General features: G+C 47.6%; 1 protein-coding gene across 2 annotated transcripts in view; it reads left to right on the top strand.

Annotated features, from left to right (window-relative positions):
- The window catches only part of CACNA1H (calcium voltage-gated channel subunit alpha1 H), a 393193-nt gene that overhangs the window by 252824 nt on the left and 114190 nt on the right, over nt 1-26179 (top strand). For both annotated transcript variants that reach the window (XM_060282381.2, XM_035130681.3), the window contains exons 8-10: nt 19351-19443; nt 21744-22524; nt 23930-24348. In XM_060282381.2, the coding sequence (XP_060138364.2) occupies nt 19351-19443; nt 21744-22524; nt 23930-24348 (1293 nt within the window). The remainder of the gene's footprint in view (nt 1-19350; nt 19444-21743; nt 22525-23929; nt 24349-26179) is intronic.

Consider the following 26179-nt stretch of genomic DNA (forward strand, 5'->3'; position numbering starts at 1 on the left):
GTTATTCCTGATGTTTGGACATGTAATTTGAAGCCATTTGTTCAGGTCTTACCCTCCGAAGCAGGAGAAAACAAGCTTGCTCCCTCTTCCATGTGATATTTGAAGATGGTTATTATATCTCCTCCTCTTCTCCAGGCTAAACATACCCAGAAACATAGCCTGGTGCTGGAGGAGATGGGCCATTGGCCTGATCCAGCAGGCTCCTCTTCTGTTCTTAAACTTAATATAAGTACTGTACCCAAAGTCAAGCTCTGTCTATTACATCATCATATCGATACCATATGTGTTTCAAAAAAATATTTCTTCTATCAAATGGAAGTACATTAAATATAGCCACCTTGTGGGTGTTTGTGAATGCAATGTAGGATTTAAATGTAAAGAAGAGACAGACAGACACCTGGGGAGAGAAAGAGAGGGTGTGGTGGTGGTGGGAGAGAGAGAGAGAGAGAGAGAGAGAGAGAGAGAGAGAGAGAGAGAGAGAGAGAGAGAGAGAGAGGAACGAGCTTGTTGAGTAGGTCAAAATTCCACCTCCCCACAACTCCAGCAGGGCCAACTACCGTAAGTGCCTTTGAGAAGCTCACAAATGAGGCATGAAAGCATCACTGCTTCCCTAGAGTTTATCCCATTGCCTAGCCCTCGGAGATAGGCTGCCTTTGAACATGGAAGCTCCATTGGCTCATAATTCAAATGTAAAGATGGATCTCTAAGCCATTAGGTGGCAGGATGTGACAGGGCCCTTCCTTCTTCCATCCAAACTAGCCCCTGCATCCCTGGTCGATATGCATGCGCCGTATTTCACGACACGCACGCACCCGCCAGAGGTCGTTGTGAACTTCTGGCGGCAGTAAGTCAAGGGGCGGAGACAAGATCTCCTCTGCCCTCTGCCGAGGGGAGCAATCGAGATAACACCAAGAACTCCTGTTACTGCTGACAGTTCCTTTAACACTGTTCAGAAGCTCTCTCCTCTCTCCTCCCTGTAATCTTTTCCTCCAGCTGAGAGAGGGAGGGAGGGAAGGTGAGGAACCCACTCTTTTTTTGCCCATCTTGGGCATTCTTGTCACGCCTCTCTCTTGCCATGCTTGCCTGGAGCTTTCTCCAGCGCATTTGCTGTATCAGCAGGGGACACGTCTGAGGAGGATTCCCACCTTGCAGATGGCAAACAGGACGCGGCTCGTAGAGAACTTGATTAACCCGTCAACGGAGACATCTTCTTAGGCAGACAAGGCCGCAGTTATACCCACGTCTGTTCCTGTGAGGTTGGGGAAGAGGGCGTGACCAGAGAGGAATCTCATCCCTGTTGCATTTAAAGGCTTATCAACTGCACACTTCCCAAAACAACAGGCAAACCAAGATGTAGCGCTGAGGGCTATTGGTTACAGGAGTCAGACTAGGACCTAGGAGAGAGACCAGGGTTCAAATCCCCCACTCAGCCTTGAAGTTCACTGGGTGAGCTTGGGCCGGTCACCAACTCTCATCCTAACCTACCTCACAAGGTTGTTGTGAGGATGATGTGGCTAGGGGAGAATGATGTGTGCCACCTTGAGGTCCTTGGAGGAAGGAAGGTGAGATATAAAATGCAATCAATAGGAAATAAGTAACAGAAATTCAAAATCCTCTGAATTTTGCAATGCAGTTCTCCAGCCAAGTGATGAGTGCAAAAATGTGTATACACCAGGGTACAATGTCCATTGAAATGCATGCATTAGTGAAAGTAGCATACAGTAATTCACTGTAATGCGGGGAAATTTGCTTTGCACCGTTGTGTATCTTGGGCAAAGCTGCGCACAGAAAAAGAGTGTACAAGAAGAAATTTGCACTGAAATGCTGATTAATTTTCATGAGGACTTCTAAATTGTGTGTGTGTGTATGTGTGTAACTGCCTTGGAAATATGGAGAACTGAATTTAAGACTGGAAAAGCGAGTACCGGTAACTTGAAGAAACCCAAATTGACAGATACGTTCCTCCTTAGGTGTGGTTAGACAGGGACAGGTCCGTGCCTTCTTTGGTTGGAGAACTGCGTCTCAAAATTCAAAAAAAGCATGTGAATTTCGAAGCCTCGATGTGTTTCAGTAGCAAGCTGAAATGGCATAGGGTGGGGGCTGAGACCAGGGGACAAAGGCTAGAGGAGGCAGGTTCTTCTCCTTCCCAGGATACAGTTATCTCAGTATCACCACCCCCCAAAAAAAACACAATCCTGTATGGATAGGCCAGTTTTATTTATATATATATATAAAAAGAGACTGAGGCTGCAAAATGGTAGCTTATCTGAGGGCACTTGGCAGTGTGTTGAACATTGGGTTATATTGTTCAACACTCAAACTTTCTCCCCCCCTCCCTCTCTCTCTCTCTCTCTCTCTCTCTCTCTCTCTCTCTCTCTCTCTCTCTCTCTCTCTCTCTCATTCTTTCTTTGAGCCAGACATTTTAAAACTGGCAAACACTTGTGAACAACTGTAGCATGTTCTTTCCCATTGCCTCCACTTTTATGGCTTTTCACCATCCCGTTCTCATTTATTTATCAGATGCCGCGGCATCTGTTTCTAATCTTGTGCACAGATCAGCCTTCCTTTACTTCACCCTGCTATGATTTGTAGTCCACGGCAGTAAATAATGACCCCTCCCTTTCCTTGAGCATCCGTCCTTGGTTGTTGTCCTGTTCTTGGTTGTTGTCCTGTTGTTGCGACCTAGCCTGGGCTTCACATAATGAATTGTGTGGGGAAACGGAGCGTGTCCCCCCTGGGCTCTGCCCCCAGCCTGGTGCTTCTTAGTCCTTCCCCTTCCATGGCTGGTTCAGAACCCTTTCCATGGAGACAAAAGGGTTAATTCTGCTCTCTGCACGCCAAGATGCGGCAAAGGCTTTGGCTAATTAGCATGATAAATCAAGCCTCATGAATATGTGATGAGGAACGATTTATCATCCCCCGGCTGTTGATCTGCGTTATTTGTGCTGGGAGAGATGGGGCCCTCGTTTTTGAGTCCTGCTGGATCAGACCAAAGGCCCATCTCACGCAGCATCCTGCTTCTCAAGTTGCCTAGATGTTCATCGCAGGAGGCAACTGATACATAGAATCAATGGGGGTGGTGATAGAATCAGAATTGCAGAGTAGGAAGGTGACCTCAAGGGTCATCTAGTTTGACCCCTTGCAATGCAGGGATCATAACTGAAGAATCCCTGATGGATGGACATCTAACCTCTGTTGGAAGTTCAAAGAAAGACAAAGGACATAGGTGAGGTGTCAGACTTCGGGGAATCTGATTCTTCCCCATGTGGCAGTAAATAAGCAGATCAAATGAAAGGAGCGTTCTTACCAGATAAGTTCTTTAATAATGACAGCGAGAGACAAAGGAATGCATATCTCTCTAGAAATGGTGTTGCTCCCAGTAAAGGTTTACCCCCTCCGTCCCCATTAATCTACGTCACTCCTATGCCGGGTAATCTGAGCTTGTTGCCTCTGCGCTCTCTGTGCTATCACTCTCAAAGCCTGTCTAGTCTTAGGTGAAGGGGGGGGTCAGGAATGCTTTCCAAGGACACTGAATCTGCCAGCTGTCTCTCTCCTGGTGTTTCCTCTTCTAGTATTTCCCAGCTTTTCTCCTCTGGACTATGCCCCTCTGCAAACCACTGTTCTAAATCAATACTGTCTTCCTGCCCTTGGGAAGGTTCAGAAAAGGGGGGGGGGGTCCCACCATTCCTCCTCAGTCCAGTCCCTGACAAGAGGGGACTTCAGCAAGTATTGCATTTGTGATCATTTCCTCTTCTGCATAGCTACTAAAACTGTAGGAGTCCTGCTCTCTTTCACATCTGCCCGCCTTCTTCAGACTTCAGACTTCAGTTCACATGGCTCCATACTTTTTTTAAAAAAAATCCTCTGCAAGTAGAATGTGAGCATGTCAGAAAGAAGGGTTCTCCTTAGCCTCACCTTATCCCTGACATGCTAGGTTTCTAGGTGAAGAGGGTTGTTGTTGTTTTTTGCTTTGACTGGGAGAAACTGCAGCCATGTCCCTGAGACATGCAAATGTGTCCTTCGGTCCAGAGAGGAAAGGTTATGAAGATTTTTGGAGAGTGAGATATGTCTCCATGAAATACAGAGGAATAACTCTTCTGAGGGTTGCTAGTGCCTGGGAATAGAGCAGAAGTCCACTTTCTTTGTTTTCCCCTGCAACCGGAGAGCTTGGGTCAGGAGCAAATCCATTAAATTCACCGCCGGATTTCACAAGTTATCGCTGGAGGCAGAATTAGCTGCTCGGCACAGGAGAAAGAATGAACCTTTATTCCCTGATTGGAACTCGTTAGCCAGATCAATGTGCCCTCGGAAGGGGGAAGGACAAGAAACGCAGATAACACAGCCTCCAGGAATCCACACGGAGGGCTCTGTAAACTCACCAAGAATAACACGGCAATTACTCTGTGCCCTCTCCCACTTCCATCCAAACTTGCCTCGAGAGATAATACAAGCCTCCTGTTAGGGCCAGCTCAGCAGAGAGATGAGAAGCGGACATTGGTGCCATTTGCAAAACCTTTGCCCACTTTCCCTTAATAGATTTTTTTTCCCCATGCTAATCGTCAATATTGCGGTGCAATACCAGATTTGCTGGTGAGGAGTGATTTGTCAATGCACAAATTTACATCATGGAAGGGTGTTCAGACAGAAGGAAGGGTTGTAGCCAGTGGCAAAGCACCTGCTTCACATGCAAAAGATCTCCAGCACCTTCAGGTGGGGACAGATCACCTTGTGGGGGGCTAGACTATATTTGGCGGTGGGAAATTAACAAATTCCTATGCCCCACAAATAACCCAGAGATGCATTTTAAATAAAAGGACACATTCTACTCATGTAAAAACATGCTGGTTCCCGGACCGTTCACGGGCCAGATTTAGAATGTGATTGGGCCGGATCCGGCCCCCAGGCCTTGGTTTGCCTACCCATGGGTCAGACTATCGTCTAAAACACCAGAGATCTATTGCCAGCATAGACAATACTGAGCTAGACTGCCCAGTGATTTGACTCAGCAAAAGGCGGCACCCTGCGCTTCTCTTGAGTTAGAGCAGGTGCAGGGAGCCTTCAGTCACCCAGATGTCGCAGAAATGCAACTGTCATTAACCTCACCAGACACAGCCAACTGGGTATGGGAATTGTAGCATCAGGAGCTGGAGTCAAGCATAGGTCAGCAATAGTATGTTTCCAAGCACAATTCAAAGTATACCTGAAGGAGCGTCTCATTCAGCCCGGACACTGAGGTCCAGCTCTGAGGGCTTTCTGGCAGTTCCCTCACTGTGAGAAGTGAGGTTACAGGGAACCAGGCAGAGGGCCTTCTCAGTGGAGGGAATACCCTCTCATCTGATGTCAAGGAAATAAACAACCACCTGACTTTTAGAAGACATCTGAAGGCAGTCCTGTTTAAGGAAGTTTTTAATGTTTGCTGTTTTATCACATTTTTAATATTCTGTTGTGAGCCACCCAGTGTGGCTGGGGAAAACCAGCCAGGTGGGCGGAGTATAAATAAATAAATTATTATTATTATTTAAAATTGTATTAGTGCAGTTAACCAAACAGCTCAATCGTAGTGCTCACAGCAAGCCTTCCCAGTAGGTTTTGCGCTAATGAGACAGGTTCGAGGACTGAAGGATGGAGCACAGGATGGGTTTGAGGAAGAGGCAAGTCAGACAAGCAAAGGTGCGCCCTCACCCTCTCCTGCACTGCTGTCTCCCAGAACCAGGAGGGGACTGAAGAGGGAAGAGCAGAGGCAGCGTCCATGCAGGCTCAGTCTCAAACTGTGTGTGCGCAGCCCGTCAGGGGAAGGTACATACGGTAAACTAGTGGATGGCAAGTGATCCCCTGTTGCTGCAACTGCTCCATACAACACAAGACCTGAGAATAGCTGCCTAGGCACTAAACTGGTGTGTGTGGACTGGAGCCATGGAAACTGCTGTAAGAGTCAGCTTTGACCATCAAGAGTTCGCTGTCTGCTGTCCACATTCCTTTGGCTGGGGAGGGCCCTTGTCACGTTTCAGGGTAGCAGAGCCCTCCCTCCTTTTTCCGTGGATAAGCAGAACAAAGCAAAAATAGTCTCTTGCCATTTAAAGAGATTTTTAATGATCACAGCGAAAGAACAAAGAGTCCTTTCTCAGAGTAAAGGTGCTCCCAGTTAAGGTTCACACCCACTTCCCCCCAAGTCACCCTCCGTCACTTCCTCGTCTTACAACCTGATCTCCCAACCACTGTACTTTCTGTGAAGTCACCTTATCTGCCCTCCTTGACCTTGGACTGAGCAGATGGATGCTTTCCAGCAAAAGTGAGTCTGTTAACTCTCTCTCTCTCTCTCTCGGTTCTCCTTCTCCTAGCTGTTCACCACCCAGTTCTTCCCAACTTTTGTCTTCTGAACTATGTCCCTCTACGAACCACTGTTCCAAATCTATACTGTCCTCCTGCTCCTGGGAAGATTCAGGGTCCTGATCAGGAGCAGGGGGAGGCTCCCATCTCTGACAGCCCTTGACATACTGGCAAACAATATGGTCAACACCAGGCTTCTTTCAATTTCCTCCCCTTCCGATTTTCTTTTTTTTAAAAAATAAATAAATCGTATTTTGTTTCTTCCAGCGATCATTTTTGCATTTAGACTTTAAAATTAGGCTTTAAAAAGGCATGAAAACTTGGACACCATCAAGCCCTCGGTGCAAGGAGCTGTCCAAGGTGGGAAAAGGTTGATTGGGTCAAAACCATCAAATTCCATGTAGAAATCCATTTAAAACGGAATCATTTTAGCTGCTGTTGACTGAGCTAAGCTGCTCAAGTAAAGCAGGGAGAAAAAGAGGCATGGCAGCTTAGGGAAGGAGTCGCCTGAAGCGGGAGGGGTCTAGGAACAGAGGAGGCCAGCTAAGGATAGATTCTCTCATTCATTCATAATAATTACTGAGTGATTATGAAGTGTCTTACACATCGTTAGGAGCACTAGCAAAATGATGTATTACTAGAGAGCAGCAGTGTAATGTTTCCTGGCTGTTTCAAAGGAGTTTGTGGGTCACCAGCGTGGTCCCTACCTACCCATAAATTATGGGGCTCTGTATCCCCTTAGATCTCTACTCCAGGCCCACTTAGCCTGCCCTCAGCCAGCCCCCAGCTGCCGATCAGCTTCTTCCTCCTGAGTCTCAGGCCATACATTTAAAGTAAGCCCACTCTAAACAGACATGAATTCCTCCCACATAATGATGGGAGCTGTAGATAATAATAATAATAATAATAATAATAATAATAATTAATAATTAATAATAATAGTCACAGGTAGGTAGCCGTGTTGGTCTGACGTAGTCGAAACAAAAAAATATAAAAAAAATTCCTTCCAGTAGCACCTTAGAGACCAACTAAGTTTGTCATAGGTATGAGCTTTCGTGTGCATGCACACTTATTCAGATACACTGAAACAGAAGTCACCAGACCCTTATGTATAGTCAGAGGGTGGGGGTGGGGGTATTACTCAGAAGGGTGGTGGGAATGGGTGATTGGCTGATAGGAGTGGTAATAATAATTTTATTATTTATACCCTGCCCATCTGGCTTGGTTTTCCAAGCCACTCTGGGCGGCTTACAGCACATAAAAAACTGTAAAACGTTAGCCATTAAAAATTCTAAGGGTGGTCAGGAGGTTGCCTCCCGAAGCTATGATTCTCAGATTGGTTCCACAATCAATCCCTCTTCACAGGGAACTCCAGGAGTTGTAGCTCTGTGAGAGGAAGGAGGGATCTCCTAGCAACTTTCAGCACCCTTAACAAACCACAGCTCCCAGAATTCTCTGGGGAAAGCCATGACTGTTTAAAATGAAAGCATAGTGTTCTTAATGACTGGTGTGAATGTGGCCTCCTTGTAGAACTTAGCAGGCAGGAGGAGGAGGAGGACAAAACTAGAATTAGTTGATCTTCCTGTGATTGGCTCTAGCTCGGCCTATCATTGCTCTGGCGCCAGCTACTGTTGCCCTCCTGCCTTCCACCCTACCAATTGTAATGGGTACTCTCCCTGCTTCCCCTTCTATTCCTATTGGCTGTTTTAGTTTTCTCCCAGCTCTCCTATCCTCCGCAGCCATTTCACACCTCCTCCTACCTCCATACTCCAGCAGACAGCCACCCCTTTCTCTAATTCTGAACTTTCAAAGTGCCCAATCCCTTCTTGTTCCCCACCCCTGGGGGGCAGAGTCTCCTTTGCTCACCCCAGCACCAGTTTGTGATGGAGTTTGGCAGTTCCCCCCTCCAGGACTGGCTTGCCAATCATCTTAATTGAATCTGTTTGGCGTCTCTCTCTCCCCCTCCAGCAGCCAATTTCCGGTTTGCTGCATAACCTCGCCCGAAATTGCTTTCTCAAAGCAAAATTAAAGTCGGCGCCGCTCGTCAGTTTTATCTCTGCGGATTGAAGCAACTGCATGTTGCATTAATACGGGCGCTGAATGGCAGAGGAATTCTGCAGGGAAGGTTGGAAGCGGTTTAATTGCTCAGCCGCTAGCAAAGGGTGGACATGCAGTGTCTTGGCACTGAAGCCATGTGAAATCATAGAACCTTGATTGGATGGATGAAGCTCGCGGTTCTGGTTTCTCTTGAGTTTCTCAACTTCCTGATATCAAGTGCAGTTCTCAACATCTCCACCTCAGTTTGCAGTTGGGGTTTTAAGAAGAAGCTGTGACGAATGTCTCTCTCTCTCTATTACCAAAACGCGACACAGGAATCCAGAGGTGAAGGCACGCACACTCTTCTCCCGCCGCCTCCCAAATAAACCACTTTATACTTGGGAGTTTATAAATAAAGAGACACTCCTTCCAGTGCTCGTGTCCCAGTATCAAAAAAAAAAACACTCTAGGCTGTGTGAAAGAATAACCTCTTGCCACCAGTAAGGGTCCCTCTCAGCCTGATTCTCCCTTACTGTAAAAGTTTGTCCCGTTTCACGCTGGCAACCTGTGGACACCTCAGGTTGTCTTACTAAGCCTCCTCAGTGTTCCTCTAAGACACAAACTTTTGCCTCCTTTCCTGAGGTAAGTTTTGTCCTCTAATGAGTCACCACTTCTGTGAGTTCTGATAACCCGCTGGAACGATAATGATGATTCTTCTTGGCACAAAAGAGATGAATTTTATTATCTTAAAAACATACCGTGTTTCTCATATTATAAGACATGTCTTATATTTATTTTTTCCTCAAAAAACACACACTATGGCTTATTTTCAGGGGATGTCTTATATTTTTCCCCCTCCTCCTCCTGCCATGGCCGGTATTGCTGCTGTGCCTATCACTATGTCTTATTTTCGGGGTATGGCTTATATTCCTTGAATGCTTAAAAATCCTGCTATGGCTTATTTTATGGGTATGTCTTAAAATATGAGAAACAGGGTAGGTGTTTCTTTAACGTTTCATGTGTTTATCCGCTTTGTTTCAGTTGTACAATAACTCTGTCAAACATTTAACATCAAGCTTTTCTAAACCTCATCTAAACCACCACTATCCTGGCCTCTCAACTTTCTTCTTCACATCTATCTCCTCCTTCTCCTTCTCCTCAACTCTCCCTCACATCTCACCTCCCCCTCTCCCTAACTGACCAAACCACTCCTCCCTCCTTTTAAACTGGGAACAGTCCCGCCCCCATCAGAATGTTATGTCAGTCAGGCTGGAGGTGGATTAACTCTTTTCCAGCCAGGTAGGAATAAATATTCCAAAACTGTGTCAATCCGTTACAGAAGCCCTCGTGAAAATCCATCAGAATTTTAATGCTGAGTTTTCCGTTTTTGCCTAATGTACACATGTTTGCAGAGCAATTTCCCCTAATACGGTACATGATGGAACATTATTTTCACAACATGAACAAAATAGGTAACTACAACATAACAAAAGTAGCCACAAACAATCAATGAAACATTTAAAAATACACAACTCAACTGAACAATTTCCACACAAATCATAACAAGATCTAAAATAAAGATACAAAAAAAAAAAAACCCCGACCTCAACAACCCCTCTCTGCAACACAAAAAACAAAAGAAACCCTGAACAACAGCCCAGCTGGAGTCTATTCATCAGCCTCAGTTTTTGTAGCTGGAGTCAGTCAGGGTCCTGCCCTCCCAAGCCAGGTGGGGAAAGTTCTGCGAGGTAGGTTAGCAGGTCTTCCAGGACTCACAACTAAGATGCTCCATCATTCAGTTTACTTCCCTGATTTAAAAATCAAGAGGTGGCTTTTTATTATTACTGTAATCGAGATAAAATTGCAAAGCATATTTTATAAGAGTAGAGATGTTACTCTGCAGAAACTGGGACCATTTCAAAACCCTTTGGCCATTTTCACATTGTAGGTTTCCCCTAATAATAGTTTCCTTTTGCAGCGCAGTAATGAAGGGGTGATGGGCAATCTTTTCCGGTAGGGAACAGCAGATCTTAATCTCTGCCCTCCTAGTGACCCAATATTTACAGGTGGGTGGGGCCACCCACCTGTCAATCACCTGGTGTCAGGTGTTGCTGCGCTTTGAAGCCCTGATTGTTGGAACGTCCAAGTGCAGCATGGAGCTGCTTGAAAGCTCTTTTCCTAACAGCACTACCCTGATCTTTAAACCTTTGAATCAGAGTAGGGCAGGGCTGTTTCCAAAAGGGCTTTCAAACAGCCCCTCACTGCTTCTTGCATACCTGCCAAGTTGCTGTCGGAGAAATAAGGGACCGGGCGGGAGTAGCAGACCGGAAGTAGCACTGCCGCCATTTTGGAACTGGGCGGAGCAGCATCAAAAGTCGCTTCTGAGCATGCTCCGCCCAGTTCCAAAATGGCCGCCGCACCAGAATAAACCAGGGAAAAACAAAAAAATCCATTTTTTCAGCTAGGAACAGCTAGAAAACGGGGATTTCCCAGGGAATACGGGAGACTTGGCAGCTATGGCTTCTTGGATACCTATTTTCAGAGTTTCAAAGAGCAGCATTGGGAGGAAGAATTGGAAATGGCTTCCCACTCCTTGAGACAACTGCACTCCCAATGCCCATCAACTGATCGGCTGGTGGGTCTGCTCCTTATTCCAGCCAACAAACTATTGGGAGCTTACTTCAACCTCCCAACTGTTCCTTTGAAATCCCACCCTTAGCTTTCCCACACCTGACATCATGCATGGCAACAGGTGTGCAGCAAGTGCTGCAAGCAAATGGGATTTTTGGGAACTTGCAATGTACAGATAATGATCCACATTCGATTCTGTTGATGGGTCAGAACTGGTCTGGACTGATCCAGACCCCAAATGGGTTCACAAATCAGAGTGTGTGTGTGTGTGTGTGTGTGTGTGTGTACAACCCTACAATTTAGGGCAGAAGGCCTTCTCGGTGGTGGCGCCCACCCTGTGGAACGCCCTCCCATCAGATGTCAAGGAAATAAACAACTATCTGACATTTAGAAGACATCTGAAGGCAGCCCTGTTTAGGGAAGTTTTTGATGTTTGGTGTTTTATCGTGGTTTTAATATTCTGTTGGGAGCCACCCAGAGTGGCTTGGAAAACCCAGACAGTTGGGTGGGGTATAAATAATAAAATAATAAATAATATTATTATTACTGCCACCCTAGGGGAAAAAGAACCCTGAGCAAATCCATTTGGCAAATCGCTCGTTCCCTTTAATTATTTCTTCCACCATTCCTTTCACATGCTGCCAGGCCCAGATGCAAATGTGCATGCAAAGAGGGATATCCAATACGTTTTTTTTGGGGGGGGGGTCCCTCGGCTCGTTTTCTGTTGCTGCGTGTAAAGGGAGAGAAGCACCTGTTCACGCAGCTGTTCCTGCCATCTTCCAAAAGACCCATCTAAGGACGGAGAGAGAGGTGGAGGTGGAGACAGGAAGCAAAAATCCTGGCCCATTCCCAAAGCCAGAAGTTTCTTAGGTAGCTGGCAGTGTCAGGGTCTTTTCCAGGGAGTCTTCTCTTCTCATGAGGTGGCCAAAGTATTGGAGCCTCAGCTTCACGATCTGTCCTTCCAGTGAGCACTCAGGGCTGATTTCCTTAAAAATGGATAGGTTTGATCTTCTTGCAGTCCATGGGACTCTCAAGAGTCTCCTCCAGCACCATAATTCAAAAGCATCAATTCTTCGGCGATCAGCCTTCTTGATGGTCCAGCTCTCACAGCATGTATAAAACCCTAATAAAACATTACACAGGGCTGCCTTCAGATGTCTTCTAAAGGTTATAAACTTACTCATCTCCTTGACATCTGATGGGAGGGTGTTCCACGGGAAGGCACCACTACCTAGAGATCACAAATGGGAAGGGACTATTTGCACTCTTATCTGGTTTGCGGGCTTCCTGGAAAGGTAAAAAGGTTAAGGACCCCTGGACCGTGAAGTCCAGTCAAAATTGACTATGGGGTTGCAGCACTCATCTCGTTGGCATTTGACCACAGACAGCTTTCCAGGTCATGTGGCCAGCAGGACTAAACTGCTACTGGTGCACGGAGGACCATGACGAATGCCAGAGTGCACAGTAATGCTGTTTACCCTCCCGCCACAGCGGTACCTATTTATCTACTTGCACTGGTGTGCTTTTGAACAGCTAGGTTGGCAGGAGCTGGGACAGAGCAATGGGAGCTCACTCCATCGCAGGGATTCAAACTGCTGACCTTCTGATTGGCAAGCCCAAGAGGCTTAGTGGTTTATACCGCAGCGCCACCCACGTCCCTTTTGGGGTTTCCTAGAGGTACCCAGTTGGCCACTGTGAGAACAGAATGCTGGTCGAGATCCACATTCACACTGCACATTTAAACCACTATGCTCGAACTTTAACAATCGTCACTTCCCCCAGAGAATCCTGGGAGCTGCAGTTTGTTAAAGGTGCTGAGAGTTGTTAGAAGGCCTTCCTATTCCTCTTACAAAGCTATGATTCCCAGAGTCACTTAACAATCAATCACTCTTTTCGGGGATTGATTTTAAGGGGTCTCTGGCTGCATCCACACACCACATTTAAAGCACTATTATGCCACTTTAAACAGCCATGGTTTGCCTCAAAGGATTCTGGGAGCTGTAGTTTGTTACGGGTGCTGAGAGGTGACAGGAGCACTCCTGCATCCCCCTCTTCATAGCTGCCCCAGTGGCCAGCTGTGAACGCCTAGCTGGGGCAGCAGGTCTTTCTGACGCTACCTGCCTGTCCCAGGTCCTGGTCCCTGCCTTCCTTGCACAGCTGCAGCTCCTGGGCCTCAGTTTCCCTGATGTAAAGGAAGCACCACCTGCTGCTATTCCTTTACAGTACTCAGTCCCATCGCTTTTGCCATGCGAGGAACAGAAGCCACGTAGAGCCCACCCTGGTTGGGGACAGTTCACATTAACAAGCGTCTCTCTCTCTCTCTTCCTTACAAGTTCTAACACAGCTCGCTTCTCGTGGTGTTAATTAAGTCCTCGGCTTGCCTTTTCCACGACTAAAAGGAGATTGAAAACACAAGTACACTGTTAGTTCACCGTTTAATTAAAGCCTCTTTCGCCTTGTTCAAATATTTAACTGTAACGGAGGCAAGGACAATTATGCATTTTTAGCGGGTACCTCCAGAGCACATTTCACAAGCAGCGTAGAAGGAAGAAAGTCACTTGCAAGCCTCTCTGTTCATTTCCTTTGAGGCTGTGCATCGCCTAGAGGCTTTGTGAGAACCAAATCACCCACTGAGGTGCAGGAGAGCACGGAGCTGTGTTTCGGGGTGGAGTGGTGGACTTTGGGCTCCCAAATTCCAGTGACACCCTGTGCAACGAGAGTGCAGTGTGGATGGCGCTGTGGTCTAAACCAGTGTTTCTCAACCAGTGTGCCTCCAGATGTTTTGAGACTACAACTCCCATCATTCCTGACCACTGGTCTTGCTAGCTAGGGATGATGGGAGTTGTAGTCCCAAAACATCTGGAGGCACACTGGTTGAGAAACACTGGTCTAAACCACTGAGCCTCTTGGGCTTGCTGATCAGAAGGTCGGCGGTTTGAATCCCCACAACGGGGTGAGCTCCCGTTGCTCTGTCCCTGCTCCTGTTCGAAAGCACACCAGTGCAAGTAGATAAATAGGTACCGCTGCGACGGGAAGGTAAATGGCACCTGCAACTGTCGCACTACCCTAAAACCACCTCTGTGGGGAAGCATGTTAGTATTCCATCTCTGCTAAACATACAACCCTGCATAAAGAGTTCATACACACCAAGATCATATTCTCCAACATTTCTCTGATGAAAATAGGGAGATCCTATAATAATTTCACTATTAATATGTGGAATGCCCTCCCACCAGATGTCAAGGAAACAGACAACTATCTGACTTTTAGAAGGCATCTAGAATCATAGAATCATAGAATCGTAGAGTTGGAGGAGACCACAAGGGCCATCCAGTCCAACCCCCTGCCGAGCAGGAAACACCATCAAAGCATTCTTGACATATGGCTGTCAAGCCTCTGCTTAAAGACCTCCAAAGAAGGAGACTCCACCACACTCCTTGGCAGCAAATTCCACTGCCGAACAGCTCTTACTGTCAGGAAGTTCTTCCTAATGTTTAATGCCATTCTGAAGGCAGAGTGGCTGGGGGAACCCAGTCAGATGGGCAGGGTATAAATTATTATTATTATTATTATTATTATTATTATTATTATTATTATTATTAAAATCCCAGGGACACTTGGAGGGTCTGCAGAATTCAAGCCTCCCTGGGATGATAGCTTTCCACCATGCACATTTATTTTGGCATGATGAAGCAGTCCAAAATGCATTTTTGTCAGGGTTCAGCCCAGCCCAGGATCCTCCAGTAGACCTCTGCATCGCTGAAGAAGACCCACTGAAACTGGACACCTCTTTTCCAGGGTAGGATATCTCCCACCTGAACTGCTGCTCCCAGACTCTGCCTCCCCCCATCTTTGCATTTTGTGGACTGCAATTCCCATCATCCTGTAGCATTGTTTTTTTAAAAAAAATAATTATTCATTTTATAATAAGACAACATACAAAAAAAGCGAAAACAATACAGAACAAATACATCACAAAACAAAAATCATAAACAATACACAGAATGCTAAAAATAACATGAAAAACATTAAAAACATTTGAACAAACTGCAAACTACAAACGTATCAATATTTTTTGAACCTCATATTTTGCTTAACGTTGTCTTGAAGACTTCCACAAATCCCACCCTTCTGATTTTCATTTTTAAAATTGTTTTTATCTTTAGCAGTTTTCATCCATTATCATCTAAACCAATTATTATTTTAAGCTATTCATATTTATAAAACATTCTTCTCTTTTTTCTTTTTAACTTATTCTTTTTAACTTATTGTCCACCTTTCCTATCCCCCCATCCCTAGGCCTCCTCCTGCCACGAAAAGGTCCCAGAGTGAATGGACAGTCGGAGGTCGTCCATTTTATAATTAGACTTATCCCCACCTTCCCCCCCCCAGAACCCACCCACCCCGCCACCAAGAGGTTCCAGAATGGAGAGGAGGAACAGAGGCGGCAAGCCGCCCAACCATCTAGCTACACATTCAATTACTATTTAGCTATCCTAAACATATTTCTCAGTTTCTCATATTTCTAAACCTGTTTTTCACATACATATCATACTTTTCCTTCCCTAGCCTAGTTATTCCGCCAAGAAAACTTCATACAATTACCTCATTCCTTTAATTCCACATATAACTTCTACCTTTTTATTTTTGCCATCTAATTTCTGCCTCTTCTTCATCCCGTACCATTAGTCATCTCATCTGGGGCTGATGGAAGTCCAACAAGATATGGAAAGACTCAGGTTGTTCTAAGTCATCACAACAGCGTATCAGGAATTTGAGATGAGATTGTTGGTCATCCTGCAAGAAAGGGGCCTTAGCAGCACCTCTCTTGTTTTAGAAAACTGGATTCCTGGGTTTGGGGAAGGAAGGTAGGGTGAGGATGAGATTGTTGCAGGCCTTTTTGATGTCATAGAGACAATAGCAGGGATGTGGAGCCTCAGGCCAAGGTGAAATGTGGCCCTCCGAGCCTTTCAGTCTGGCCCCTGGCACTCTCCCCGGGCTTCACCCCTCACTAGCTCCGCTTTGCATTCCGAGCATAATTGATAAGATGTGTTTAATTTTTTAAAAAAATTCAACTATGTAAATAGTTTGCGTCATTTTTAACATGTAAACTGTACAGCTATAAGAACCTCTCTCATGCAATAGCTCTTTAATGATGGCTGTGAACCGAAGGAGAAGGAAGGCTTAGTGCTATTTCCCTGGATATAAACGCAGGTGATAACCGCAAACCGTGTTTTAAGAAACTGATCAGATTTCGAAACGCCAAGTGGAAGCGTTTATGTACTGCCCTCTCATAAAATATCAGGGCAGTGTACTGCAACATAGAGACATTAAAAACCCATTTAAAGAGAGGACGGAACAATCCTTAAGATGACAGGCCTCTTGGGAAGATTTGATGTGTAAGAGAGCATGTCCTTGAACTCTGATAACTCTTGCTTGTCTGGATGAAAGATGGAGAAGGGTGTGTGTTTGTGGATATATATAACTAGCCTACTGAAGTAAGGGGGGGGATTGCAATTGATGCTCCACCCACTTTTGTCTCTGGCTCCACCCACTCCTGGCATGTGGCCCTCGGGAGCTTGCCCCGAAGGGGATGTGGCCCTTGGGATGAAAATGGTTCTCCAACTCCTGGATTTTAGGATGTTGCTGTTCCTGGGTTTGAACCTTCCCTTTGGGATTGTGCTGGTCCCTAGGGTTACCCAAGAGGCGTAGTCAAAGTCCGGTCTGTGGTTCAAAGGTTCAGGGTCAAGACAGTCCAAAGTGGCCGAAGCTGGGAGCAGGTCAGGGCATCAGGTGAGGTCAGGAACAGGTACGTAGGTTGGGAACTAAGGCAGGTCAGAAGCCCGGGCAGGAAAGCAAGGCAGGAACACTGGCAGGGTCTAGCAACCAACAATGCTGCTCCTACAACCCGGGGCTGGGTTTGGCCGCCTTTTATCTAGAACGGGGTAATGGACGGCCCCGATCCCCTGGCGACTCACTTCCTCGCCTCGCCTGGAGGCGAGCACTCCTCCTGCGAGTACTCAGGTGTCTCCTTCTATCAGCCCTGAGTCTCTGCAGCTTGGGAGATGCCGGTGGGTTAATGGACGCAGGAGCTGCCTCAGCCCCAGCCAGCAGTGGGCCAGCTGCTGGTGACAACCTGGCTGATGGCAATGAGGTATCCTCTGCATCTGGAACCAAGGCAGGCTCAGGCCCCAGACTCAGCTCAGCTGATGCTTGTTGCAGGTTGAGTGGACTGAGGCTCCTCAGGAGACAGGCCCCAAACTTGGTTCAGCCGATGTCCCAGGCAGAGGGTCCGGTACAGGCTGCGATTCCTCCGGCTCTGAGCCCGAGTCCCAGGCCATCGCAGGGATTTGCAACATGAATTGAACAGAAGGGTCATTGGAGGCTGACTAACCCACCGCTGAGAGTTTTGGAATATGCTGTCATGGACTACTTGAATGCAGAGGAAGGGAGGGAGGAGCCAGCTGGGGGACCCCCGAGGGAAGAAGTGCTCAGAGGCCGGGGAGTGGTAGTGGGACGATGATGAATGGTAAGAGGGAGAAGGCAGGAAGACTGGGAGGAGGAGGTGTCAGAAGCTGAAGAGGGGACAGGGTTTAGTGAGCAGGGAGAGTCTGTGGCAGAGAAAAGTTCAGAATCAGAGGCAGAAGTTGATGCAGGAGAGGAGAAAGACCAAGAAGCGGAGATGAGTCAGGCTGGTGAAGAGCCACAGATGTCTCCCCCTCCTGCTGCAACAAGCTCCCCTCCTCGCTTGTCTCCCAGAACCAGAAGAGGCATGAAAACGGCAGAGGAGAGGGTGGTTGCGTGCAGGCACAGTCTCCAATTGCTTGGGGAAAGCCCTAGGAATGCGAGGACTTTCAGTCTTGGCAACTGGTTTTCATGGAGGAAGACCACTGGGAATGAGCTGCTCTGCTCATTAGGCATGACACTCAACCAAGTCTTTCGAGAGTGTGTTTTTGCTAATAAAGAGTTAACTCCATCTCTGAACTGCGTGGTTACTGACCGGCAGACTCCTGTGACATAGGCCTTGCTCTTCTGTAGCTTCCAGCTTCTCATGTGTCTTGTTTCTGCTGTCAATACCAAGCAAGCTCAACTCCTGAAGAAACCACAGGATAGGCCGTTGGTTACATATGGGATCCTCATTATTGCAATGATAATCCAACGGGAAAAGCCTTGGCTGCAGGCTTCTGCAGATCTTGGCAGACTCTCCATGGCATCCTCAGCTGTAGACGATCGCTGAAGTTTGACATTAATCCATGTGTACCTATTTGCAAAGTCAACGCCAACTCTGAATAATCTGTTAGGGCACTTGCTATCTTGGTAGAGAGATGAGCGGGCCACCCAATTAAATTGCAGAGCATGAGGATTTGCAGAAAAGTTTTCCTTTGCTAGGCTGGATCTATTTCACAAAAGGAGGGTGGAAATGAAGGTAAAGGTAAGCTGGGGTATTTGAAAGCTCTGCCGATACTGACTTTTGGAGACCTGGCTTCAGTATAATATTGCAATGAGACTTTTCAAGACACAGGTTCGGCTGCTGAGATGTTACAGAATATTAATGAACTCTATCTCAGAATAATACCTTGGATAACCAGAACTTATTCTCCCACCCACCCACCCATTTTTCTATTCTCTTTGGATTATTTATCCCCACCTAAACCAGGGAGGTGTCTTACAAACGTCGATCAGAATAATGCAAGGAAATTAGATCCTGTCATGTGTTGCAATATATCTATGGATTTTTAAAAGTTTTTTATAAAAAAAATATCAAAATTTTATTTTATTGATCCCTTCATGGATCAATGCCTTGTTGTGGCGAAGGGGCTTGAATAACTCAGAGAAGCTATGAGCTATGCCATGCAGGGCCACCCAAGATGGACAGGTCATAGTGGAGAGTTTTGACTAAACATGATCCACCTGGAGAAGGAACTGGCAAGCCACTCCAGTATCCCTGCCAAGAAAACTCCATGGACAAAGACAACAGGCATTTTATGGCTTTAGTATTGTTTTTTATTCTGAATTACATATGGGGAGCACCAAAATCTTTTAAGTGCTCCAAACATCTTAACTCAGTCCTCTTTATTTTTTCTTCCATCATGGACCCCATGGGAGGCTGCTGTGTGAATGAGGGAGTGTGTGATAATGTGAAGGGGAGATGAATAACAAAAAAAAGGTTCTCTCTCTCTCTCTCTCTCTCTCTCTCTCTCTCTCTCTCTCTCTCTGTGTGTGTGTGTGTGTGTGTGTGTAAAAATCCAGCTGTGAACATGTCTGGGGCTCTACTTGCAGATTCAATTCCCAATTGCAGTTTATGTATTTTTCTTGACTTTTCTTCCTCTCATCTCTTCCCCCCCCCCCTTACAGGTTATAACCCTGGAAGGATGGGTTGACATCATGTATTATGTCATGGATGCGCACTCTTTTTACAATTTTATATATTTTATACTACTTATAATAGTAAGTACGGGGATGGGCTCGGACGCATGGGCAGAGGGAACTGTCATATCTTGTGATCATTCAGCTGTACCCAGAGTAGACCCTTTGAAAATAATAGCTGCACAGTCGTACCTTGGATCCCAAACGCCTTGCAAGTCGAATGTTTCAGCTCCCAAACGCCACAAACCCAGAAGTGAATGTTTGCGAAGGTTATTTGGAACCCAAACATCCGACGTGGCTGATGCGGCTTCCAATTGGCTGCAGGAGCTTCCTGCAGCCAATCAGAAGCCGCGCCTTGGTTTCTCAGCATTTTGGAAGTCGAACGGACTTCCGGAACAGATTCCATTCAACTTCTGAGGTACAACTGTATTTCAATCCATTGATTTCAATGTGTTTGCTCTGAGTAAAGCTTAGTTGGAGACAACCCCATAGATCTGGGTACTATAGCACATGTTCCACCCATGTATCATTTCTGCTAGGTGGTAGGGAGGGATAGGCAGGACAATGACAACACCGGGGGAAGAGAAGCTAGCGTCTGGCTTGGGAGAGAGGGGCAGGGATTTGTGGGGACCTATACCAGCCCGACATAGGGACCCAGGTGGTGCTGTGGTTAAACCACTGAGCCTAGGGCTTGCTGATCAGAAGGTCGGCGGTTCGAATCCCCGCAATGGGGTGAGCTCCCGTTGCTTGGTCCAAGCTCCTGCCAACCTAGCAGTTCGAAAGCACGTCAAAATGCAAGTAGATAAATAGGAACCGCTACAGCGGTAAGGTAAACGGCGTTTCCATGTGCTGCTCTGGTTTGCCAGAAGCAGCTTTGTCATGCTGGCCACATGACCTGGAAGCTATACGCCGGCTCCCTTGGCCAATAATGCGAGGTGAGCGCGCAACCCCAGAGTCGGTCACGACTGGACCTAATGGTCAGGGGTCCCTTTACCTTTTACACCAGCCCGGAGGCAAGAATTGAAGGCAGGGGAAGCTTCAGAGCACAGGATGGATCAGAAGAAGAGGAAGAAGAGGCAGGTTAGACAAGTGAAGGGCCAGGCACTTCCCCACCCTCTCCTACACCGCTGTCTCCCAGAACCAGGAGGGGATTGAAAAGCGCAGAGCAGAGGCAACTTCCACGCAGGCACAGTCTCTGGCTGCGTGTGTGCAGCCCTTCAGGGGGGTACATAAACTGGTGGAGGGGACTGTTGGCCCACTGTTGCTGCAGCTGTTCCATAGAGTGCATACCTAGGAATAGCTGCCTAGACGCTAGACTGCTGTGCATAAATAACCAGAACTGCCGAAGCGACTGTAAGTGTCCTCTTCGCCAATAAATAGTTAACTCTCTGCCATGTGCAGTCCTTGGGCTGGGAAGCATCCTTGACACAAGGGGACCTACCTATCCCCTCTGTCAGGTGGAATTGAACCACTAGGCTTCAGGGAGCTAGCTCTCCGCTTGAGTCATAGGCCCAAGGGGGACTAACCTGATGTCTTCCGAATGATGTTGGAGTCCAGCTCCCATCAGTACCTGGCTGACATGGTCAGTGGGCATGAATGAAGGGGTCTGAGAACCTCCAGATGTTGCTGGATTAAGAGTGTTTCCCCCAGATGATCTCAGTGACCAACTTGGAATATGCAGGGCAGGGCATTCCTTAAGGTACCCTTGACCTAAGTAATTCAGGACATGGGTGGCGCTGTGGTCTAAACCACTGAGCCTCTTGGGGTTGCCGATCAGAAGGTCAGTGGTTCAAATCCCCATGCTGGAGTGAGCTCCCATTGCTCTGTCCCAGCTCCTGCCAACCTAGCAGTTCGAAAGCATGCCAGTGCAAGTAGATCAGGCATGTCCAAAAGTCCGTTTCAACCTCAAAAAAAACTCAACAACTTTGGGGTAAAATCGTAAAAAAAAAAAGCTCAACAACTTCAATCCGAAAAAAAGACCCTTTAGTCGGCCTCTTGGTCAGCCCTCACGGCCCTTCACTTCATCAAATCTGGCCCTCTTTAAAAAAAGTTTGGACACCCCTGGAGTAGATAAATAGATACCACTGCGGTGGGAAGGTAAACAGCATTTCCGTGCACTCTGGTTTCCATCACGGTGTTCTGTTGCACCAGAAGTGGTTTAGCCATGCTGGCCACATGACCCGGAAAGCTGTCTGTGGACAAACACCGGCTCCCTTGACCTGAAAGCGAGATGAGCCCCACAACCCCATAATCCGCTTTGACTTGACTTAACCTTCCAGGGGTCCTTTACCCTTTTTTAAACCTTAATTCAGGGCTTTGGACCCTAGTACAGCTTGGCCCGGATAATATTGCAACTGCTCTGCTTCTCTGTCTCCTTCCAGGTTGGTTCTTTCTTCATGATTAACTTGTGCCTGGTTGTGATAGCAACACAGTTTTCTGAAACAAAACAGCGGGAGAATCAGCTGATGAAAGAGCAGCGAGCCCGCTACCTCTCTAACGACAGCACAATTGCCAGCTTCTCCGAGCCGGGGAGCTGCTACGAGGAACTCCTCAAGTACATCTGCCACATTTTCAGGAAAGTCAAGCGGAGGACGTTGCGCCTCTACAACAACTGGCAGAGCAAGCGGCGGAAAAAGGTCAACCCCAACGGCGGAGAGGACGGCCAAGGCCGCCGGAGCAAGAAGCGAATCACCTCCATTCACCACCTGATCCACCACCACCACCACCATCACTACCACATCAGCAACGGGAGCCCTCACGGGCCGCGGTCCAACCCCGAGATCTGCGACCTTGAGCTCAAGGTCATGAAGCCCGGAAGTCAACTCATGCTTCCGCCATCATCCCCCAACATCCAGAACTCTGGGGCTCTGGATTCAGAGTCCGTCCAGAGCATCTACCATGCAGACTGCCACGTGGAAGGGCCCCCGATGAAATGCAAGTCTTCCAGCGTCACGGCGGGGGTCAAGCTCTCCAATCACGGCAACATGAACTACCCAACCATCTTGCCTTCTCCCGTTGGCAGGGCTGGTGTCGCCCCGGCGTCGGTGGGGCAGAAAAATAGTGGTAGCAGTGGTGGCACCACTCCCGTGGCTGTGGTCAATAGCCCAGTGCATATGAATGTGGACTCTTTTGGGAAGCTCCATCATTTGGTCGGAGAACATGGTAAGGGGAGAAGAGTTTCATATCTCGGCTTAGGCTTAGCAGGCAAAGACAGAAGGCCAGTCATGATATCAATGGGTGCTGAGAATACAAGAATGTAGGAGTAGCCCTGCTAGATTGGACCAAAGGTCATAATAATAATAATAATAATAATAATAATAATAATAATAATAATAATTTATTCATACCCCACCCATCTGGCTGGGGTTCCCCAGCCACTCTGGGCGGCTCCCAACAGAATATTAAAAACACAATAAAACATCAAACATTAAAAACTTCCCTAAACAGGGTTGCCTTCAGATGTCTTCTATATAAGATAGTTGTTTATCTCCCTGACATCTGATGGGACGGCATTCCACAGGGAGGGTGCCACAGCTGAGAAGGCCCTCTGCCTGGTTCCCTGTAACCTCACTTCTTGCAGTGAGGGAACCCCCAGAAGGCCCTAGGAGCTGGACCTCAGTGTCTGGGCTGAACAATGGGGATGGAGACACTCCTTCTGCTTCTGACAATGGTTAGCTGGATGGCCCAATAGGAGCCCACAACCAAGGCACAAAAGCTTTTGGTGTCTGATAGACCTCTCCACCACCATTAATGTGTCTGATCTCCCTTGAAAGCCATTTCATCCAGTGGCCACCACCACATTACGCATGAGCAAATTCCGCAAATTAACCATGTACTGTGTTGAAGTGCATTTCATGGAGAGTATGGTCTGTCCATGGTGATTTGCCAATTATCAAGGCAGCCCTTTTTGCTCTTAATTTAGCTTCAATGGAATCATCCAGTTAAACCAGTGATGGCCAAACTTGGGCCTCCAGCTGTTTTGGGACTACAATTCCCATCATCCCTGACCACTGGTCCTGTTAGCTAGGGATGTTAGGAGTTGTAGTCCCAAAACAGCTGGAGGCCCAAGTTTGGCCATCAGTGAGTTAAACTCTTTCACCAATACATAACAGGCAATCCCATGTCAGTGTGAATTAAACCAATTTTATGTAACAAGGCCAAATGGGGACAAGTTCTTCCCACGGCGAGAGGTTTAAGAGCACCCAGCTGCTCATGTAGGTTGTTGATGAAATTGTACCCCTAAGATAGGGCTGCCATACATTCAGAAGTTCCTGGACAGAGCTGAAATATGGCAGTCGGAAGCAATGTCTGGGCAGAAATCACTTGAATGTTAGGGAAAATACGGACACATGGCAACCTATGTGTTGAAAGTATGGTTTGTGCTGAAATTCCTTAAAAATAGCTCGAAAACTTTGCAAAAAAAGCTCAAGAACTTTTGTGTCCAGATTTTCACCTTTTGAAATATGTCAACCCTACCCTAAGCAAATGATCCTCAAGCCTCGCTTGAGAACTAGGTAGGAAGGCCCAAGCTGTTCCCATTCATCTCTTCCACCTCATTCCATTGCAGGTCTTTGTCGGACGTCCAGCAGGTTGTCTGGCTTCAATGTGCAGTGCCCCCTGCCCAGCCCACAGGCCAACATGCTGAACTGCGAGCTGCAGAACTGCCCCTACTGCGCCAGCATCCTGCAGGACCCCGAGTTTGAGTTCAGCGAGTCGGACAGCTACGAGTCGGGCGACGACAACACCGGCGTCTACGAGTTCACGCAGGATGTGAAGCACGGGGACCAGAGGGACCAGATCCAGCAACAGAGGAATAAGAAGAGGAAGAAGAAGAAAGAGCCAAAGGAGAGGAATAGGATAGTCAGGTTCTGGAAGGCGTTTGGCGACAAGCTGAAGAGGATAGTGGAGAGCAAGTATTTCAACCGGGGGATTATGATTGCCATCCTCATCAATACACTCAGCATGGGGATTGAGTATCACGAGCAGGTAAGTGGCACACGTCTCTCATTAAGCTGGCTTTTGTAGGAATGGGGGAGGAATCGGATTTCACTTGCATTTGAATGTGAATCCACTTGGTTCGCACTCTGCAAAACAATATGAGGACCAGAACCCAGCCACCCTTGGAAATTCGCATGTCTCCGAATTTTGCAGCCCAGTTTTTTAGCTAAGTGCTGTGTGCAAAAAATAATAATAAATAAATAAATGCAGCCACCAGGGCAGCGTTGGATTTACGTTTAATGAGGCCCTAAGCTTCGCCAGCCATTCTGAGCAGCTCCCAACAGCTTAAAAATAGAATAAAGCATCAAACATTAAAAAACTTCCCTAAACAGGGCTGCCTTCAGATGTCTTCTATAGGATAGTTGTTTATCTCCTTGACATCTGATGAGAGGGCTTTCCACAGGCCAAGAAGGCCCTCTGCCTGGTTCCCTGTAACCTCACATCTCGCAGTGAGCTAGAAAGCCCTCGGAGCTGGACCTCAGTGTCTGGGCAGAATGATGGGGGTGGAGACACTCCTTCAGGTATACTGGGACAGGGCCATTTAAGGTTTTAAAGGTCAGCACCAACACTTGATTACTTGGATGAGGTGTCAGATTTGGCCAGGTGGTGGAGGAATCCAGTGGGTCTCAGGAACTCCAAATACATTCAGATCCTTTCACGGAAACAACCCTATGCCCGCTGGCTTCTCTGCCCTCAAAGTCCCTTCATTGCTTTGTGAACCTGAAAAGGCAGCAACATCCCCATGGATAAGTCTTTTGCGGCCACCCATAAAAGTGCCATTTGCTCTTGCCGGGTGTGAGAAGATCTATCTCCTTCTCCTTCTTCTTTTTAAGTGCTTAGAGGAGATAAAAATGCATGCTGTTCACGCCAATGCAGAGATCAGCGTGGTGTCGAGAAAAATTTCTGAAAGGCGAGGACAGCATGTCCCCATTGTCCGATTGGGCTGGAGATGAGTCACCTCAAGAGCCATTGGTCGGGTCACTCAATGTACGATAAAGATGCTCTTTTCATTTCCACCCTGTCTTTCCTTAGGGTGAGATAGTTAATTCTAGATACTCATCAAAATGCATGCCCTCCATTTTTCTTCTCCCTGTGTCTGTTCCAGCTTTTTGATGCTGTTGGGGCATTTATTGTTCTTAGGAGCAAATTATTTGCGCACTAGTGTAATTCACCCCGTTGAGTAAATGGGCGCTAGAACATCCCGGGGTTCAGAGAAGCGCTTGCGCAGTGCTTCTCCGAACCCCGGGACCTGTCCCTCCTGTCAGTGGCAGGGGGACAGGTACGAAGGAGGAGAAAGCAGCCCTTTCTCCTCCTTCCTTCCTCTCCCCCAGTCGCCGACAGGAAGGAAACATCCCGGGGTTCGGAGAAGCGCTTCCACAGCGCTTCTCCGAACCCCGGGACCTACGCTGGGGAGGAGAGGCTCCTTCCCCGCCCTGGCCTGGCTTGGCTGGAGGCGGCACCAGGGCCGGCCGCGAGCCCTGCGTTGGCAAGGCGGGAAGCCCCGTTTCTCCGCGGGACACAAACGCCTACCTCGCCGCCGCTGCTTAACCGCCTCCCGCCACCTCTGCGGCCCCGCCACTCCTCTCACGGGCCAGGGAGGGTTGTGAGGAGGCGGAGGAGGAGGACCAAGATGGCAGCATCGGGTTCCGGGGCCGCAGCAGCGGCGTCTGTGGGAGCCAGACCGGGCTCCTCAAAGGCGCCCTTCCTCCCCCCATTCACCTCCGCCGGCCTCCACCCTCGCTTCCCCGACGTGCCCTGCAGTGAGGCGGTGTCTGGCCGGGAGTGGCGGTTGGAGGAGGCAGAGGGGGGGGAGAGCACG

Source organism: Zootoca vivipara, chromosome 13 (genome assembly GCF_965207765.1).
Source record: "Zootoca vivipara chromosome 13, rZooViv2.hap1.1, whole genome shotgun sequence".
In the NCBI taxonomy this organism is placed as follows: domain Eukaryota; kingdom Metazoa; phylum Chordata; class Lepidosauria; order Squamata; family Lacertidae; genus Zootoca; species Zootoca vivipara.